At 43.1% G+C, this 20781-nt stretch overlaps 1 protein-coding gene across 3 annotated transcripts in view; it reads right to left on the bottom strand.

Annotated features, from left to right (window-relative positions):
* Positions 1–20781, bottom strand: part of GON4L (gon-4 like) — an 81419-nt gene that overhangs the window by 1088 nt on the left and 59550 nt on the right. For all 3 annotated transcript variants that reach the window (XM_054563132.1, XM_054563133.1, XM_054563134.1), the window contains 15 exons: positions 20570–20738; positions 18459–18603; positions 17208–17358; positions 12365–12481; positions 10050–11753; positions 9286–9547; positions 8550–8734; positions 7300–7497; positions 5830–5973; positions 4156–4299; positions 3938–4057; positions 2413–2526; positions 1445–1655; positions 476–1106; positions 284–386 (listed from right to left, as the gene is read on the bottom strand). In XM_054563132.1, coding sequence (XP_054419107.1) covers positions 284–386; positions 476–1106; positions 1445–1655; positions 2413–2526; positions 3938–4057; positions 4156–4299; positions 5830–5973; positions 7300–7497; positions 8550–8734; positions 9286–9547; positions 10050–11753; positions 12365–12481; positions 17208–17358; positions 18459–18603; positions 20570–20738 — 4398 coding nt within the window. The remainder of the gene's footprint in view (positions 1–283; positions 387–475; positions 1107–1444; positions 1656–2412; positions 2527–3937; positions 4058–4155; positions 4300–5829; positions 5974–7299; positions 7498–8549; positions 8735–9285; positions 9548–10049; positions 11754–12364; positions 12482–17207; positions 17359–18458; positions 18604–20569; positions 20739–20781) is intronic.

Genomic DNA, 20781 nt, shown 5'->3' with positions numbered 1-20781 from the left:
AAGTTGAATAATCTCATTTGTTCCACACAGTAAGGTAGTGAGGGCTATATGTCCTCCTCATAGGTAAGGAATCTTGGGTTAAGGGGCTCTCCCCCTCAAAATCCAATGCCCTTTCTCTTCTAGAACCACTACCAAACACCCTGCCATGTCAAGCCCTTCCTCAAGGCAGGCCTTTACAATGAGCAACTGATGTCTTCCCTTAGTTGGCCAACCCATCATCTTGCCAGGCCCTCTCCTGGGTCCCTCTGGGCTTTGAAGCCTTAGCAGGGCTCCTTCCACTTACCTCAGTAGACGTCTTATTTCCTAGCTGCTGGGAGATGATGCGAAAAGTCTGGGGCTGTGCTCCTTTCTCCTGGCACATGGTGAGAATCACGCGGTCAGCTTCCCTGTGACCAATAGGTCTTGATTAGTCCTAAATTAGCAGCAAGGATATGGTCCATGTGCTTTCCAAACGCACACCCCCATACCTACCTACCTTGTCCAAAGGACCACCTTTTCCCCAGTGGAGCTGACCTTGCTGTTGTTGGCACACACTGTGACCTCTGTGGCCTTTGGCTGCTGCTCCCCTTCTGGACCCTTGCCCTGTATTCCACTGTCTTTAGCCACAACTCCTTTAGGGACTTTGGGAGAAGTCTCTGAGGTGTCAATTCCTGATGAAAATTCATGGACAAGGGGCTTCTTGTCTGATGTCTTCACCCCAGCTTTGCTTGAAGGCTGCCAGCTCTCTTGAGCATCTGATTTCCCAGACACCTGTCTTCTCCCTAAGTCTCTGGTCCTTGAGGAAAGAGGACTCAGAAAGGGAGCAGATGGTTCAACAGTTCCAGGCCATTTCTGAGCTGCTGAAGCATCGGAGACCTGCATGGAAGCCTCAGAGTCACTCACTGCCTTATGGCCCTTCCCTTCATTCTCATGCCTGAGGGAAGCCTCAGGGCAGGAGAGAACCTCAGGACCAGCCTGGTTTATTCCAGTCGTGTCTAGAACAGCTCCAGTTTTGGAGGGAAGCTGAGGAGTCTCTGGTGAGCACAGCAGTCGGCCATCTAGGGGAAGCTGTGGTTCTGTGAGAGTCGGATACTGAGGGGACAGCAAAGTGTTCCCCACTGCCAATCCTGCATAGAAGGAAAACAAAGATCTAAGGGTATGGACAGGACTGAGATGCACCTAAGGGACTACAAATTACCACTGGGTCACTCTGGTGAGCCACTGTGACAAAATTCTAATCCAAAAGAATGAGGTGGGGGTTGGGGCTCAAGTCACTTATATATAAACGAGAGAACTGAGGCCACAGAAGAAATAAGGCTAGACAGGACAAGGCTTTCCTATTGGTTTGTTAGTAAGAAAGATGGTAGTCCATCCTTGAAAGCCCGTTACTTACATGGGTTCAAAGCATGTGAGAATATGACACAAATAAATGGAGAAAGGCTGGGCTGGCAGCCTAATCACTCACCTGGTATAGGCATCTCTCCTTTTCGACTACTCCTGCCTGTTCTGCCCTGGGTTGACTCAATGGTTTCTCGTTCCTCTGGGGCTTCCTCCTCCATCCCGTCCTTGCCCTGTCCAGCTTCCTTAGCACTGGGCATAGGACTGGCCTCTCGGTAGGGGCTGCCGCCCACAAACTCATTCAGCTCCTTGCTCTTGTAGGATTTGCTGTCACAGACCTGCAGAGAAGCCATTGTGGAACAAGGGTCTCCAGATCTCTGTCTTAGGGGCTCACAAAAGGAAGAAGCCCTGCCGTAATGCTCAGCAAGGCAATCAAGAAGCATGCTCACTCCAAGGATTTTAAATGCCCAGAACAGAGTACTGGATTCAATGATTCCTTTACCTAAGGACTGTACTTTTGATGCCGGCCAACTAACCCTACTCTAGAAAACCAGTATCATCTTTAGTGTCTGTTTTCTGGACAGAGGTTTATTTTATTAAAAACCAAAAAGTCTAAGAAGAAAATATTTGAACTGTTTGATTTTTTTCCCTACTCTGAAAGCTTTACCAACAGGATTCTCTTTAAAAAGTAAAATCCATGATACGTTTTTATTTTATCCTCACCTGAGGACATCTTTTTTTCACTGCTTTTAGCGAGAGAGGAAGGGACAGAGGAAGAGAAAGAGAGAAACATCAATGCGAAAGAAGAGCATTGAGAGTTGCCTCCCTTACATGTCTGGACCAGAAATCAGACCCCTGATCTTGGTATGTGCCCTGACCAGGAATCGAATGTGCAGCCCTTTGGTTACAGGATGACACTCCTACCAACTGAGCTATACCAACCAGGGCTATTTTTAAAAGATTCTATTTGTATTCTACATGTGTGTGCAAGGTATACATCCGTGGTAGTAAACAATACCCCCATAGTAAGGCAACCTGGAGATTGACCTAGATATGCAGTTCTGACAACCTTTGGTACCAGTTTCCCCCTCTGACCTTGCTGCTGCAGTGGCTACAATTTCTCCTTTTGCTCTTCTTCAGTTTGGAATCAGGGCCTCCTTCATGGCATGAACAGGCACAGTCCTTGGCACCATCTGGCCACTCAGCCTCCTAGAAGATACCCAGGCTTGGTTAGCTGCCAAGCATTTTGGTACTAAGAGAGAAAGCTCAGACTACCCCTTGACCACCCCCCTCCCATGCCATCCTTTCTCTCTCTTCTCTCTCTTTTTTTTTAGAGAGAAGGGAGGTAAGGAAAGAAGGGAGGAAGAGAGAGGAAAGGGAGGAAGGGGGAGGGGGAAAGAGGGGTAAAGTGGAAGGGGGGGGGGAGAGAGAGAGAGAACAGTTGCATTCTGTAGGTGCAACAGAACAGCCGGGGACAGAACCTGCAACCTAGGTATGTGCCCCAACCAAGAATCGAACCCGCAACCTTTTGGTGTACGGGATGATTCTCCAACCCAGCCACCTGGCCTGGGGCTTTTCTCTTTTATTAAACACCATCTCTTCACTCTGCCTGAGGAAATCAATGCTCAAACTGGATTAAAGTCTATTATGGATATCTTAAACAATCCTTAAACGACCCCCAAAAGTGGTATTTCCTAGTTGCCCAGATGTTTCAAGAAATATTTAAATCAAATATAATCTGAGGCGAAGTCACTAGAGAGCTCCATCATGAGATATGATCTACTCACTCATCTGCCTCTGTTTCTGTCTCCCTGTGCCCTGAACTCTCTCTCCTCTCTTCCTATCTCCTTGAGAAAGGGCTTTGTACACATGGAAGGCTCATTCAATTATACTCTCTCTTTAATAAATCCAAGACATAAGTACCGTTATTATCCCCATTGATGATGAAGAAACAGAGATTAAATAAATTGCCCAAGGTCATTTAGCTACTAAGCAGTGTTTCCCTAAGAAACAGTAAAAGGCATGGAGTACAGGGCCACGGATTTAAAATGCTACTTCCTGAAGAGCAGTACAGAGCAAAGAGTAAGTGAAGACTCTGGAGACAGATTACCTGTGTTCATAGCCTAGTGCTGCCACTTATTAAATATAAGACCCTGGCAATGGCCTCTCTGTGAACTTCAGTTTTCCCTTCTGTAAAACGCAAATAAGAGCAATCTCTTCATAGGATTATTGTGAGGATTAAATGAGTGAATAATCCATGTAAAATACTTTGAAGAGATACTTGATATTTTGTAACACACCTAAATACTAGCCATTATCATTATTATTAAAATGGGGAATCTTGGTTCTATTTCTTCACATGAACAGACAATGTTCAGACCCAAAGGCAAAAGAAATAGCTCTGAGCTAAAAAAAAAAAACAGGAAACAAATCCTTCCAAAGAGGCACTTGGGAGTAGGGCCTCTTCAGCAGCTGCACTGTTCTTCCCACAGACTCTCCATGTTCACAAAGCAGCCTCAGATCCTGGCGGCTTTGTAACACAGAAAGCCAGAGAAACATTTAGGCAGAAACTTCAGGCTTGATTCATGAAAAGTGAACAATCTCCAACAACCTGGCGTACCTTATCATGGTTTTGGACCCCAATCTCCTTTCTTCTTTTGTTCTTTGAGGCTGTGGGTATCTTAGGAGGTTCCTCTTCTTCTTCCACATCAGGCAGTGCCACTTCTTCAAAGCCATCGAACTGGGGAGAAGATGGTGCCAATCAGGCTCTGGGCAGGTTGTCCCTCCTATACAAGGCCTCCTCCCCTAACCACCCTACTGCAGTCCCACAGCCTGTACCTCATACTCTTTCTCCTCAGTCCAATTGATCTCTTCAAAGTCACCCATGCGGCTAGCTGCTGGGCGCAGATGGTCAAAGAAGACGGAGAACTCATCCTGCAGATGGTCATGGCCCTTGAGGAGATGCCACATCTGTGTCTTGAGCTAGGAAGAGGTATAGAGGGAAAGAAGAAGTCTACAGAGCCTCTCTAGGCCTTATTCCAAATCAATCTCATATACTTCCAAGTTCTACTTTCCTAGTCAACTGAAAGATACACAAAAGCCTCTCTCAGATAGCTAAGAATTAAAAAAAAAAGAAAAAAAGATTTAAATTTATTTATTTTTAGAGGGGAAGGAAGGAAAAAAGAGAGGGAGAGGAAACATTGATGTGTGAGAGAAAAATCAATCAATTGCCTCTTGCACACCCCCAACCAGGGACCTGGCATGTAACCCATGCATGCACCCTGACCAGGAACTGAACTTGCGACCCTTCAGTTTACAGAACAAAGCCCAACCCACTGAGGCACACCAGTCAGGGCTGAAAGCTAAGAATTCTTAAACTCCTGCCTTAGCTTCTATGGCTTAGTGGACTGAGCGCCAGCCTGCAAACCAAGGGGTCGCCAGTTCCATTTCCAGTGTAGGGCACATGCCTGGGTTGCTAGGCAGGTCCCCAGTGCGGGTACCCGAGAGGCAGCCACACATTGATGTTTCTCTCCCTCTCTTTCTCACTCCCTTCCCCTCTCTAAAAATGAATATAAATAAAATCTTTAAAAATTAAAAAAATTTTTTAAACTCCCTCTCCCTCCTTGCTTGTCTACACAGGAGGAGTATTAACAACAAGTTTGGCCCTGGCCCATGTGGCTCAATTTGTTGGAGAGCTGTCCCATAAACTGAAAAATGGCGGGTTCAATTTCTGGCCAGGGTCCATGTCTAGGTCGCAGGTTCGGATACTGGTCAGGGCACATACAAGAGGCAACCGATCAATATTTCTCACATAGGTGTTTCTCTCCCTCTCTTTCTTCTTCCCTACCCCCCTCTCTCAAAATCCTCACTAGAGGACCCCCCCAAAAAATAAATAATTAAAAAGAAAGATGGAAAAAAACAAACAAACAAAACCCAAAACAAACAGCCCTTCGGTTGGGTGTCGACCCATAAAGCAAAAGGTCACCAGTTTGACTCCCAGTCAGGGCACATTCCTGGGCTGCGGCTTCCGTCCCTAGTGGGACCACATGTAGGAGCCATGTTTCTCTCTCTCCCTCTCACTCCCTCCTTGCTCCTCTCTTTACAAATAAATAAATTAAATCTTTAAAACAAACTAACAGAACATTTAGTTCGAGTCCTAAAAACAACACTCTCTAACTTGCCATACTGATATCGAGCTTAACCCAAGCATAGCAAGGAGCCAAACTTCTCCCAAGACCCATCACCCTCTTCCTTGACATTTCCTTTCCAGGGCACTGACGGCATTCCTAGGCCTGTGAAGATCAGTCAGGATATGGTTTCAGGTGGCAACTAATCCCCTATTCCAGTGTTTTATGCTTTGGCCAAGCCTAAAAAGTCCTTGCCTTCTTCATCTCCCCCAGGAAGTACACGGTCCCTCAGAAGCAAAAGGATACAGACTAGGTTAGGGTAAGGGAGAAGGGAAGGGCATAAGGCTCAGATGACAATGGAAAGGAAGAGAACAGGAAAAACCACCTCAGCGATCTCCTGGGGCAGGCAGTCCGCACAGCTCTGGAGGACCTTGATAATCTTCTGGTGGTGTGAGGGGTTCTCTGCAAAGCAAATTTCCAGCTGCCGAAGAAACTTGCGACTCTTCTCAAAAGCCTGCTGCTCCTCAAACTACCAGAGTGAAAAGAAGGCAAAAGTGGAGTCACATATACAGCTAGAGCAGGACCAGAGCAAAAGAATAAAGGAAAAAATGAGCTGGGGGCACAGGGGATGACAGGGTCCTAGTTTACAACTGTGAGATCGCTGGCATTTACCCATCTTGGGTTTCTGGGGTCTACTGACCCAAGAAAACTAAGATATGAATGAGAGATTCGAGAGATGTGCATATCTCAAGTCGCTTATTGTTTCATGGATTGTGAAATCAGAGGCTCAAACTGACACAGCATTCAGTTTACAAAGAATTTTCATATATATAGTCATTTGATCCTCAATATAATACAGGAAGATCTGCATGATATACAAAGTCATTCCATTATCATTTAACTGCCTTAAGACTATCAGAACAATCTCATCATATCCTTTATTACTGTGTCTTTCAGTCATGACAAAACCCCCAGAACTACTGGGATAACCCTCATATATAGATACTTATTCTCCAACATTTCAAATGTCACGTTACCATAGCGGCCCTCCCAGCCCACTACACATAAAGTTGCAACACCCCGTCACTCACCCATTTTACTTACTACTGTCTATTCCCGCTTCCTACTTTATTGTTCTATAGAGAACTATCACTGTAAAGCATTATACACTATCTATTACTTATATCTATTTTATAATTTTTATAATATAAGGGCAGGGCAAAAGTAGGTTTACAATTGCTCATTTGGAAAATAATACAATAATTAATATCTAATATAAGAATAAATTTTTGTGTAACGACAACTGTAAACCTATTTTTGCCACACCCTGTGTATATATTTACAATAATATATTTTACTGGCTATCATCTGACTTTCTCCATGAGAATGTAAACTCCATCAGGGGAAGGTTTTTTTAAAACATCTTCTATTTTAAATTTTATTTTTTTAGAGAGAGGGGAAGGGAGGGAGAAAGAGAGGGAGAGAAACACTGATGTGACAGAGAAGCATCGGTCGGTTGCCTCTTGTGCACACCCTAACCTGGACCGAACCTGCAACCCAGGCGTGTCCTGACCAGAAACCAAGCAGGGAATCTTTTGCTTTGTGGGACAATGACCAACCAACGGAGACGCACTGGTCAGGAAAAAGGCAAGGATTTTAATCTTTTACAACTACCATATTCCTAGTAGTTGGAAGATCATCCTTGGAAAAGGAGGCAGCTCTTATCCCCTTGGGCAAGGAGAAAGCTGCCTCACTGGAAGCAGCTGGGAGACTGGAACAGTGTTAATCAACTCCACTCAAACCTAGTCTCACTGACCCAGGAATCCCAATGTGCTGTCTTTGCCCATCTACTCACTAATCCACAGGCCAGAGCTTGCTCAGGCAACAGGAAAGCAGCAAAGTCCTTCAACAGCTGAGGCCAGTCTTGGAGCAGAATTTGCAGGCTTTTGTAGAGATCCACAGCTGTCTGCCTCTGAGTACTTGACTCGAATTCATAGATAACCTGAAGGAAGTCCTCATACTTGCCAGGAATATGTTGCAATGCTTCTCGTACCTGTAGAGGAAGAATTTTAATCACCAGAACCCTTGTTTTGGGTTGCCACACAAAAAAACCCAGCAGTACCAAGAAATGATGAGGAGTTATTATTAGAGAGCTCTAAGAACTGTTCTTACTCTGACAGGTTCTAAGACCTGACTGTTAATGAAAAACAATCAGAAAGGCACAGCTCCTTTTCTGAGAGTGGACAACTAAAAAACCTTCATTTTCCAGGGACCACAGCCCTCCCCACAAAACCAGGTAAGCTTTGTTTTAGCTCACAGCCCTAACCTCTCTTTCCTGACTTCAGCTCTCTACTAAAATAGATGAGATGTATTCCATACATGTACTTCAGCATGTTATCGTCTGAGGGTAAATAATACAAAAATTAGGATTGTTAGTAAAATATTAGGAGACAAGAAAAATCCATGACTATCACTGCTAGTACTCCACTTTGCTTGGCAGATAAAGGAACCAGGCGGTTGGCAAAAGAATGAGACAACTACCCAGGACAACTTGATGGCTGTGAAGATCAAGGTGCCTGAGACCCACTCTCTAGTGGTGTACCAAAGGTCTTTCTTTACAAGACGAGGGCACAGTAAATGTCCTTACTTTAGCCTACTCAGTGAGGTCACAACCTCTTACTGATGACAGTGGTATCATCTTTCCCCAATTTCTGGGCAACAGAGGCATGATGCTAAGGTACTAGTAACAAACCTATTTATATGACTGAATTCTGTCTCCTTGTGGTTCTCTCGCACAGAGCAAAGGCATGTTGTGGAGGCTTACAAGCAGACTTTATTTTATTTTTTAAGATTTTATTTATTTTTAGAGAGAGGGGAAGGGAGGGAGAAACTGAGAAACACTGATGTGCAATGGGGACCTGGCCCACAATCCAGGCATGTGCCCTAACTGGGAATCAAACCAGCAACCTTTCGGTTCACAAGTCAGCGCTCGATTCACTGAGCCACTCCAGCCAGGACCAGACTTTGTTTTAAAAACACCTCCCTTATAGGAGAAGTAGCCTCATTCAGAGGGAATGGCAGCAACAGGAAGGAGCATTTGCCTACCCTGGTCAGATAAGCCTGAGCAAACGCCAAATCCTTCTGCTCCCTGAGTGGATCCCGCTCAAGAATGTTCTCATCATACAGCAACAGCAGCTTGGAGGTGTCCTTGCTGGCCCGGGCCCGACTGCCCCGCTTGTTCCGAGCTCGATGATTGCTCCGGCCCTTTCCAGCAGCTTTGATGCTCTCTCCTGAGAGGACATGAAAAAGACTGTCTCTCCATCCCGCAACCCCTGCTCTCCCTCATCCGACCACATGTACCCACCCCATCCAAACCCTTTCAATGGTATGGAACAACTCAGGAGAAAAGCTGCTGGAAATACGGTATAAGAGGCATGTCTGTCTCTTGTCAGGTCAGTTCTATGCAGAGTCAGCAGTCTCAAGAGTGAGTATGGCCTTATGTTGGGCTCTCAAGGGACTATGTCTTGGTGAGGAGTAAGCAGTGTTTTCTGAAATAAACAGTTTTTAGAATCATGCATGATAAATGAATTAAGAACCACTGTAAAAACTTGGATAAACCTGACACAAATCTAGCAGCTGGTAAGAATTTAAAATTTCTGAGCATCTCTTCTTTGTAAAGGCACCGAGCTGAACATCTTTTGGGGGGAAGAGAGGTTACAAGGACGATCCAGAGGAGCTCTGAAAGCTTGCCACCTGATTTACAAGTTAGTCGCTCTGCATATGCCCTTTAGACAATGAGGGCAACTGAGACCTGCCCCTCATACAGGCTTGCCAAACTCACCTGGTGGGGTCCTACTGGTCTCCACTTCCGGAGCAGTCTGGGGTGAAGCAAAGGTAGTAGGAGGTTTCTCAGCAAGGTCTCCTATGGCTTCATCTATCATTTCATCCTCTTTCTGCAAGCTTTCCATTCCTTCTGCTTCTGCTTCTTCTTCCTCCTCTTCTTCAGGCTCAGAGTTGTCTTCCTGAGAGTTCTCTTCCTCAGAGTCACCCTCCTGACTCATGCGCCTTTCAGATGCGAGCCAAGTCAGTTTCTCCATTGTTTCCTGCAAATCCGCCCCCCACCAAAGAGTTCATAAGGGCTGGTAATGGCTCACCGAGTGCTGACTGCACAGTTTTTCAAGAGGAACTGAGGTTTATCAATTGAAGTGTGTGTCTGGTGGCGGGGCAAGTACCCCAACTATCAGAGCCTGGTTCTCTGCTACAGAGTCACAGGCACAGCTGGGATGTGTTTGGAAAGGTGCCCTCTACCCTGAAGATAGTCTGCCACAACCTACACTTACGATCTGTTTTTTAAGCACTTAAATTGTGCTTAGGTGATTTAATTTAACATTTATATGCGTTTAAGTCAAATATAGTAAGTCCATTTTATCCTTTCCCTCCCCTCTCACCTCAAACCCAAAATTATGTCCTGTAATGCATTCAAAAGTCAAATAAAAATGATTTTACAACTATCTATAGTGCAGCAAGCAAGCAGTTAAACATATCGATGAATTAAACATATTTACTGAATCCACAAAATAACTGAGAATATTCCCCAACTCTCACCTGGAGTTCTGGGACAGAGAGCACAGATTCCTCAGAAGCTGATGACAGCTCATCTTCCTCATCTTGGGTAAGGTCGTCAAAGTCCTCTTCTTCCTCTTCCTCTGGCCCATCCTTCTCTCCTCCAGTTTCTGGCCCAGCCGGGGTCTCTGCTGACTGGCCGTCAATGCTGGATAAGTCTTCGGGTTTCCCTGGGGGACTGCTAAGCACCATTTCAGGGTGAGTGGACGATGAAGCATTCTTTGGAGATTCTTTGCTCACATTTCCTGAATTCCCTCCATCAAGAGGCTCTTGAGAAGCTGAAGGTGTTATACCTGGTTGACTCCTCTCTTCATCCTTTTGTAAGACCGTCTCTTTCTTTGCTTCTCTTACACCACTTGACTCCTCACCTGGGGAGCCAGTGTCAAATTCCACGGAGTATTCTTCTTTGATTTCATCACAAATGGTCTGCTCTGGAAATCCACTGGGGATCTCCTCCCCACAATCTTTAGGTTCTACCTTGACAATTTTCTCTAAATCTCCAGGAGGAGAGCTTAGAGATTCTTGAAAGCCCTGAGGCAGTGGTTCAACAACTTGCCTCCCCTCCTCTGTTTTAACAACAGTCCAGACATAGGCACTGCTCTCTGACAATTCTTCCTGGCCCACTCTATCTGACGGTGGAGGCCCTGGGCTGTGCTCCTTTTTGGGGAAGACGGTGGCACAGAGAGGAGATAGCTCTTGGGGTTCTAGTTTGGGTACCAGGCCTTGAAAGGCATTTTTCCCTTCATCCAAAGGACAACCAATGTCCATATTCACTTGGGACTTATCTTCAGGGGTGGACTGTACAGAAAGATTCACAGAGTTGCCAGAAACAATTAAGGGTGGGATGGAAGAAGCTACAAGGGGCTGGTTCAATGGACAAGGGAAGGAAGTAGGGTTAACTAACAGTGTGGTGATGGGAAGGGTCTGAGAACTCTGGGCCACAGCTGCATTGACAGGCTGAATCACGTTACAGCCACTGCTAAGGCTCACGACCTTCACAGTGGTGGCGGGAACAGTGAAGATAACAGGTGCAGAGTTGATAAGGGGGACAGACTTCAGACAGAGAGAGGCCTTGGCCCCCTTTCTTTTTGGGCCTCTCCGTTTTACATATGGCTTTCGAAACTTAGAAGGGGCAAGTGAGGGCAGCATTATCTTGGGCACAGGAGCAGAGGAGAGCAGGGTCTGGGGCTCAGACGGAGGGAAGCCAGTCCTGGTCTCAGGGGGCATGGTAGGCAGTACTGATGAGGACTCAAAACTGTTGCCTCCAGTAACCCCCAGTGGGGGGACAGCGGGCACTGGCTGTAAGACAGTGGCTGGCTGGATCGTGGGAGGAATCCGGACCACCATTTTGCTCGGAGGGGCTTCTGACTGAGTTGACCTAAGTGGCATTTTCCCAGAATTGGAGCTAGGCTGGAGAGACGGGCTGGGTCTGATGAGGAGGGGCTTCAGGGCTGATGACCGCTTCTGTCTCCAGCCTTTCCTGGAAAAACAGTTGGCAACTGGCTTCAGTTTCAGGACTATACCCTTAGGCAACAGCAGTGGGTACTGAGTCTCACTCCCCAATTCTGAGCTGCCTTTTCCTACGTCTGGGTCCGGCTTGATCTCTGTGGTTCCAGTCACATTTCCTGTCTGTCTGGTACCATCAGCTATGTGCTGTAGCTCCTCCTGGATGGATGGCAGACTGGCCTATTGAGAACAAGAACACTCTGATCCAGCACATGTCAGAATTTGGTAAATAAATTAAAATTAAAAATACAATAAAATAGACTTTTATGGCTTTTAGGGACCTACCCAAGACAGTTTCAAGATAATCTTTTCAAGAAGGATTTTTCTGCACAATGTCAAATTTCTATGAAGACTACATTCCAATGGTGTACTCTAGAAACTCTTCTCTGAATTTCCTATAGGAAACTATCATTTTACCCACTGTTTTTAAAGGTTGTAGAATGCCCTGGCCAGGTAGTTCAGTTGGTTAGAGCTTCATACTGATATGTCAAGGTTGTGGGTTCGATCCCTGGTCAGGGCACATACAAGAATCAACCAATGAATGCATAAAAAGTGGAACAACAAATTGATATTTTTTTCCCTTCCTCTCTCTCTCTAAATTAAAAATAAATACATACATACAGAAGTTAAAAAAAAAATTGTAGAATCACCTGGTGGGAGGGGGAAGGAAGAGAAGGACAAATAAGATTTCTTAAGTCCTAGTTCTGCAACTAAAGCATCAGAGGTGTAGAGAAGCCCTGATGTTTTTTGTGACCTTCTGCTCCGGCCTACTTTGAGGAGGAGGGCTTTACCTTTAACCAGAATGGGAGCCGGTGTTCTTCCCTTTCCACAGGTGGCTTCCACTGATGTGGCTGGATTTCTTCACAGCACTTTCCTAAGATAGGTAGCTGTTTGGTCTTCTTATAAAACTGAGCGTGAAAAAAAATAAAGAACGAGTTACATTTCTTTCAGAGACATTGCCCTCTGTCAGTCTGGAGGTGTGGTGGGCGGTAGCTTGACTGAGACACGGTGAGACCCACATCCATATATACATGCATATAAACAGCGTATGTTGAATGCTTCTGCCTTTCAAATTAAACTAATTCCTAATTAATAAAGATTTTACCACTACTCAATATCTTTTAACTGATAATCTCCATTCTGGTCTCCAGGAAGGGAAAAGTTAGGTCACAGAGAAAAGAAAGGAGATGACCAGAGAAATCTTATTTAAAATCTCCTGTACAACAGCTGCAATGATAGTGCCTTCATCCTCATCCTGGACACACAGAAACTTCCTTTTAAGGCAAATAATGGTGCAAAGGACATTAGAAGGGAAAGGAAAGAACAGAGACACTAAGACAGTTAGGTTTCAGGCATAAATGAAGAGGAAAATGAAACGTACACTGACAATAAGCATCCATTCATTCAACATTCATAGTATGCCTTCTATGTGCTGGGCACTGTGCTACAAGCTGAGCATACAAATAAAAAGAAGCAATTCCTGCTCTCATGGAGCTTATGGATTAGTGGGAGAAACAATAAAGTAGACTGATAATGACATTCTGTGTAAAAGATTACAAAGATGTATACCAAAAATGACATACAACTCAAACTTGGACAGTATTTTTTTGGAGAAGGTGCACTGGTACAGATGACTCTTAATGGAACAGAGTTTGCTACATGGCAGGGGAGGGCAGAGTATACTTCATGTTCAAATCATGAACTTGTTTAATGAACCACAAAGACACTGGTCAGAGGTAGGCAGGGTAGGCCTTCTATGCCATGCCAAGCAGTCTGAACTCTACCCTGAAGTGTAAGTCAGCAATGGCTACGGCAGTGATGTGAGGGACAGAATAAATGAAGCCAGAGGTAGAAACACCAGTTAGAAAACTACTGCATTAACCTAGGTGTAACAAAGACCTGAACTACAACAGTGGGTGACAGAGCAGGAGACAGAGTAAGAAAACTGAGGATGAGACGACTGACAGACATGGTAGTGATTAGCAGGAAGAACCGAGGACAACTCCCAGTTTTACGGGCAGAGACAGTAATGTCAGACACACAGACGCAGATCACAGAAGGGGCAAGGTGGCGGAGGAGAGTTTGCCGTTGGTGGTGGCAGTGGCGTGACTGGACGCTATGGCCGCAGTAGAGGTGTGAGTTCGATCTGAGGAGTCAGTGAACCCACCAAGTTAAGAATTCCTTTCAACATTTGGCTACACTAAGCTGGGACTCAGGAGAGAACTGAACAAAAGACACAGATTAGAAAATCATGAGGAGACAGAAAATAGGAAAAATCATGAATTTGGATGAGACCACACACTCTGAATTTACGGTGAAACACCATCACTGAAGGGAGGAAGAGTTCATGAAGGAGCAGCCTGAGGTAAGTGTCCTGCCATCACAGAAGATAAGCGAACAGGGAGTTTAAAGAAGGAATGAGTAAATAACAGTACCAACGGCAAAGTTTAAAAGGATCCATGGAGAGCTAACTGGAGCTTTCTTTTTTAAAGATTTTATTTATTTATTTTCAGAGAGAGGGGAGGGAGAAAGAAAGGGAAAGAAACATTAATGTGCGAGAGATACATTCATCAGTTGCCTCTCATACACCCGCAAGTGGGGACCTGGCTTGCAACCCAGGCATGTCCCTGACTGGGAATTGAACTGGTGACCTTTCAGTTTGAAGGCCAGCGCTCAATCCAATGAGCCACACTAGCCACACTTTCATAGGTTTAAGAGTTAAGGAGAAACTTACTGTTAAAGTAGGCAGTTACCTTTTGGTTTTAATCCTCACCTGAGGATATATTTATTGATTCCAGAGATAGAGAAGAACGCGGAGAAGGAGAAAGAGAGAGAGAGAGAGAGAAACCCTGACAGGGGGCTGAACCTGCAACCAGCCAGGGCAAAACAGGCACTTGAAACCATCAGTCTGTCTTTGTTCCCTCTTGAAACCCCATGAAATAACAGAAAGGATTTTTTTTTTAAAGGTAAAAGTCTACAAGGAGAGGGAGAATCAGAGAAAGGGTAACAGCAACAAAATTCTCAAAGCTAAAAAGCAGACGGACGAATGGTGACTGACACGAGAATGAAGAAAACCAAATCCCATGTGGACAAAAGTTAATAGTCAACTAAGTTTGACAGAATCTGGCAAAAAGGTAAAATACCAGATACCTCCGTAAGGGAAGGTAAAGCTAGAACCCGAACCAGTAGAGATTAAGAGGACAGATTCAGTCTGCTGAAGAGGCAGCCAGATCCCAAACCCCCTCTCCCATTCGGTGTAGCCAGGTGACAGCCCCTCCCCATGCCCTGGCAGAAGCACTGCTAGAAAAGACGATCTCTGGACTGGGGCTATCCGCCACAGGGAGGGCAGGGGTACTCTGCTACACAAATACAGAAAACTCCAGCTTTCTTCCTCTCCTGCTTTCCCACAGGCCCTCCGCCATTTAAAAATATTCAATGAACAAAATGCTATTGGAAATTTAAAATGTGAGAAGAAATAAAGAACTCAACTTGGTAGAAGGGTTAAGGGGGGAAAAGCTGACAAGCTCAGAAAATACAACATAAAAACAGAGTGATAGGAAAAAAAAAAAAAAAGAAAGATGAGAGGACCAGCCTGAGAGGCCTAACATCTGACCACTGGGCACTGTGGAACAGATGAAATGAAGGGGAGGAAACCATCCACGTGTAAATCAAGACAATTTTCTAGTACTGAAACACAAGTTTCCAAAGTAAGGTTTATCAAGTCCTTTGTGTAGTTTAATAAAACTAGACCCATATTAAGGCATACTATCATGAAATTATAAAACAGTAAAGAGGAGGAAAAATCCCACATGCTGCTACAGGGAAGGCAAAAACAGGTATCACACAAATATTCAAGAGTCAAAACAGTATCAAATATCTAAATTGCTGGCACTAGAAACTTGAAGAAAATGGAGCAAAGTCCTTAAAAATTTCTGATAAAAATGATTTCCAACCTAGAATTCTGGACTACTGAAGGCGGTGAGCAGAATAGAAACTTCAAGAAAAAATTTTTTTTGTCTTTATTTTTTATGGTAAGGGGGAAGGGAGAGAGAAAGAGAGGGAGAAAAACATCGATGTGTGAGAGAAACATTGACAGGCTGCCTCTCGCGCGCCCCCAACTGGGTACCTGACCCTCAACCCAGGCATGTGCCCTGACCAGGAATCGAACTGGCAACATTTTAGTTCACAGGCCAGCGCTCAATCCACTAAGCCACACCAGCCAGGGTTAGAATAGAAACGTATTTTAAAACTTTTTATTTTGAATAATTATAGATTCACAAGAAATTATAAAAAATAGTACAGAGAGGTCTTATGTACTCTTTACCTAGTTTCCCCCAATGGTAAGATCTTATGTTACACAGTAACAGTAGCTACATATACAAACCAGGTATCTAGTACACTAGCAAAACTAGGAAACTGACATTGGTACAATATACACAATGATACAGTTTAAGTTTAGAAATTTGACTCTCCCTCTTCCTCAGAATGCTACTAGGATGTGCACTAAAAAAAATAAAGGAACTAAAGCAAAAAAGATGTGGAATTCAGGAAAATAAGAGGATCTGACAAAAGAGGCAAAAAATAAAAACAAAAATAAATCACCAGCATGATGGTAAAGAAAAAGCCCAAGACGACATTACCGCAGCAAATCGATAGCAATAGGTTTAAAGTGGAATAACATCAGAGAGAGGGCTGAGGGAAGGGTTTCTTCAGGAAGGAGAAAATGAAAGAACACCTAAAACGTTTGAACACACTGACAAGAGATTCATAAAAATGAATAAACTTTAGTGTTGAACTGGTAATACATACCTAATAAAACCAAGCGCCCCTCATCCCCCCAAAATGCAATTATTAACACCAGGAGAAACAAAATGTTTAAATTATGAATATACTATACAGCTCAGCTGTGAGGAACATTTACATAGTGCTTATAATGTGAACCCTGAATAGTATCTAACCAAAATTGTGATACAATTACAGTGAGAAAACTGGAAGACATAAAATATGCATGTCTGTGGTGGGAATCTGGGAGTGTGGAGAAAGCTAAGACTTTATCCTCCACAGTTTAGTAAGTGAGGCCTAAATCCAAAACATAAAGTGTCATCAGCTATTTTACCTAGATGTGGAGGTAAATGCATCATCCCCCAAAAAGCCTTGGTCAGTCGGAAATAGGGAGAAAGATACTGTTTTTCCTAACAAGCTTCACAGAACCATCTGATTCTTTAAACCATTTAAACTATGTATTTGCCTCTTTAAGGCATATACTTTACAATTTTGATATAAATATCTGAACATAAAGAGTGAAGGAGAAAGAATAAGCGGAATGTTTTCTACCCTTTCCTTCAAAAAGGTTAGCATGAAACAGAGAATGAATGGCTGGAGGGAAACATAGGTTCAAGAAATATTTTAAGACTTAACAATTTTATTTTAAGAGAAAAGATATCCATAATAGAAGGTGATACTTCAGAGGAAAATAGATCAATGTCCCTGTAAAGGCCAGAGGGCAATTAATCAAGTGCACAGGTGAAAGGGATTTGCCATAGACAACAGATCCCTCTCTTCGTCAAGACTGACAGGAAAAAAGAACGGTTGCTCATAAGAGATCCCCAGGTGGAATATGCAGGAAACACTTACTTTGAAGATATTGTCAGGAGCTCTGTTCATGCTGCGGTTCTTGATTCTCACTGTCAGCTGGTGGGCAGTCTTGCAAGTTAGAAGGTACTTGCTGATTAGAGGCTTAGGAAACTCAGTCCCTTCAAAGTGCTTCAGTCCTAAAACTAACAAACTGAGAAAGGAGCAGTGACACTTCCCAGTCCATTCTTCTAAAAAGTCTCAACAGACTAACTCCACATTTCACAATCCACTTTTTCTACATCTAATTCTTAGAAGATAATGGCTACTCAACAAAAAATTTCAGATATTTACTGAGTGCTAATAAGTACTACAAATAACACTCAATCGGGAGTTCACAATCAGAAAGAAGAGCAAAACCTAAGCACAAATCACTAATAAATGTCAGACCAAATGAGCTTTCATACTTTGTATTCCTCTGCACTTTATATTTAAAGAAAGGTGACTAGGTCTAAGAAAACAAATATAAAATGACCAATGGGTACCATGTTAGGCATGTGGTATTAATACCAACACTATCTCCCACCATAACAACTATTATGGTTACCTATGTACATATTTATTGATGGCAGAGGGGCACCATATATCAAGAGCCATAAAAATGTACATAATCTTTTATCAAATAATCTCACTCTTGGGAGTTTACCCAAAGGGATACTCAAAAGATTTTCTAAAGTTCTATGTACAAAGATCCTTAGTGATACTTCACTCACAACAGCAAAACAACAGAGGTGGGGCAAATGGCAAATAAAAGAACTATCACAGGGCCATTAAATATTGCTTTTGTAGAAACAACAAAAAAAGGGAAATGTCATTGCAAATAGAGAAACAATTTCAAGAAGATGTTAGGTTAAAAAAGCCAAAGCAAAATTTTATTTAAGTTGCCAGTAATTGTATAAGAAATGCAAAGAGAAAAAATCATTATCTTGGGGTGGTTAGATAGCGGATAAAAATTTTTTTCCTTTAGAAAACTTCTTCTAATAGTACACATTACAGGATTGTTTTCTGTTTGTTTTTTTTTTACAGTAACTAAAAACAAAATACAATTTAGAATGTCTGAAAAATGTGCATGTAATTCTCCAAAAGAACAGTATTTGGCAATGCTGAAATAACCTTATACCCCTACCACTGCTTTTCTTTGTTTTTGGTGTCCATGTCTCATACATGCCTTATTTTCCCTAAGGTCCCCAAGAGAAAAGAACTAGACATAATCTTCAGGATATTTTGTGTTTCTCCCCCACAGTGAACCCTTACTTGTCCTCCGCCTTGGTGAATGAATTCTTATCCTGGGGATTCTTTGCCCTCAAAGAACACACTGGAAGTAGCTCTGGATACATGAAAACCTTGCTTGTGGCCAGGATCCAAGCCACTTGCTTTGGCAAACAGGGAAATTTACAGGCTGTGAGAGAGAAAAAAAAAAAAACAAAACCCTAATAAATAAAATTCTAGAAAAGAGGGCTTCATAAAAGCTTCTGAATGCATTCTGGCATTTCGACAGAGCTGTCCCGATCTAACTTGATGACCTTTCAACCCACACAACCTTCCCCACAAGTTTCCACAAATTTCTCAGCTTAACATACACCTAAAGAGAGTCCCATTCAATGTTATCAAAAGTTGATTTTTTTAATTCTTTTCTATGTGGAACACTTAACACTAAGTAACAAACACAACGTACCTAGTAATACCTGGCACACAGTGTACACTCAAATTATTTTTCCTCCTTCCCCCTTTAATCCTTTAGAGGTAAAGGACCTTCAATAGTGCTTTCCCTTTTCCAGAATAATATTAAACCTTCTTTAATTTCCCTCACCAATCTGGTATTCCAAATTTGATTGTATCTGATTCTTACTTAACTTCATTAACTTCTCCCAGATTCCTCCTGAAATCAGGAATAAAAATCTAGGAAGGGAATGAGATGATAAAGTCTCATTCATTTCTGTCTTGCTGTCTAAGCCTCTCAATTCTAGTCACTGCTGCCTTTCCAAAAGTACATACTACTGTAGCCGCATTTCTCCTTCCATAGATGTTTTTCTTTTTAAAGATTTTATTTATTTTTAGAGAGAGCAGAAGAGGGGAAGAGAGGGTGACAGAGGGAGAGGAAAGGCGGGGGAGAGAGAAAGAAACATTGACGTGCAAGAGAAACATGGATCGGTTGCTTCTTGCACCTCCAACTGGGGGCCTGGCCCGCTACCCAGGCATGTGCCCTGACTGGGAATAGAACCTGCAACTTTTTGGTTTGCAGGCCAGCGCTCAAACTACTAAGCCACACCAGCCAGGACCATGTTTTTACATCCCTGGAAGAAAAAACAGAGGACATCGTATGTGTAAGTTATCACTGTAGTTTGATGTTAAGCTAAGTTTTCAGTACCAACATATATGGTAACAAAGTAGCCTTAAGACCCATGTCAATAGCCTAATGCACTTAAATTCAACTACAGCCAATTTAATTATAAAAATCAGGGATTTAAAGTCAAATTCAAAGACAAACCTAAATCTAGAGCAAACTATGACTAATTTGCTTAACCAGGAAATAAATCAGAAGCAAATTATTTATAAAGTATATGAGTGTCTAACCACTATACTGTATGCCTGAAACCATTACAAAATAATATTGAAAGTAAACTGTAACTGAAATATAAAAGAAGAAAAAAGAGGCAAATATTTGGTTTTAAAGGAATAGCAAATATTTTCTCAAAAAATAACAGACTGCCCCAACTGGTGTAGCTCAGTGGACTGAGGTGCCAGCCTGTGAACCAGAGGGTCGCTCGTTCAATTCCCAGTCTAGGGCACAAGCCTGAGTAGTGGGCCAGGTCCCCAGTAGGGGGTGTGCAAGGGGCAGCCACACAATGATGTTTTTCTCCCTCTTTTTCTCTATCTCTTCCCCTCTCTAAAAATAAACAAACATGGCAAATGGACAACATCTCTAATTTGTGCCTTGTCCCAAACCAACCTTCATTCAAAATGAAGATACTACTACAATCATTATGGGAAATAAAACGATCCTAAGAGCAGAGTAAAAACCTAAACACAACCCATCTTTACCACTTGATTTCCATCTTTCCCAGATTCTAGTTTGTCTTGTTTTCATTTTAATGCTTACCCCCACATCTATTTAGTCCAATTCTTAGCATGGAGTCCAACATCCCTACCCCTTACAATCCTGTCCTGTCTACTGTCTCTATCCCTCACATAAACCCAAATACATCATGTAATTCTAGAACTTAATGAGTACAAGGGAGGATAATAGAGAGAAGGAAAAAATTATAAATATCCTATCTCCTCCACCCCTAATAAATTATTTATGGGATAAGACTCTCACTTCTCATTGCAGGTAAAAACTTGAAGTGGACACATCTGTCCCCTACCCGTCTTGACAGTTTTACGAGGACTCCAGTCAATGCTGACATGTGTGTTGAAGTCTTCAATGAGCTTCATGGCTCCCATCAGGTTACAGGGTTGGAACAAGGTCTGAAACTTAGGGTTGAACTGTTGGTGAAGGGCGATGGAGCTTTGAGCAAAGGTTCCCAGCTCTTCCTGGGAAAACAAGCCACAAAGGAGATTTAAGTTCCAGACCATT

The sequence above is a fragment of the Pteronotus mesoamericanus genome, unplaced genomic scaffold (assembly GCF_021234165.1).
Source record: "Pteronotus mesoamericanus isolate MK-2021 breed Mesoamerican mustached bat unplaced genomic scaffold, CSHL_Meso_final scaffold_705, whole genome shotgun sequence".
Taxonomy (NCBI): Eukaryota; Metazoa; Chordata; class Mammalia; order Chiroptera; family Mormoopidae; genus Pteronotus; species Pteronotus mesoamericanus.
This window is presented reverse-complemented; position numbering and strand designations above follow the sequence as displayed.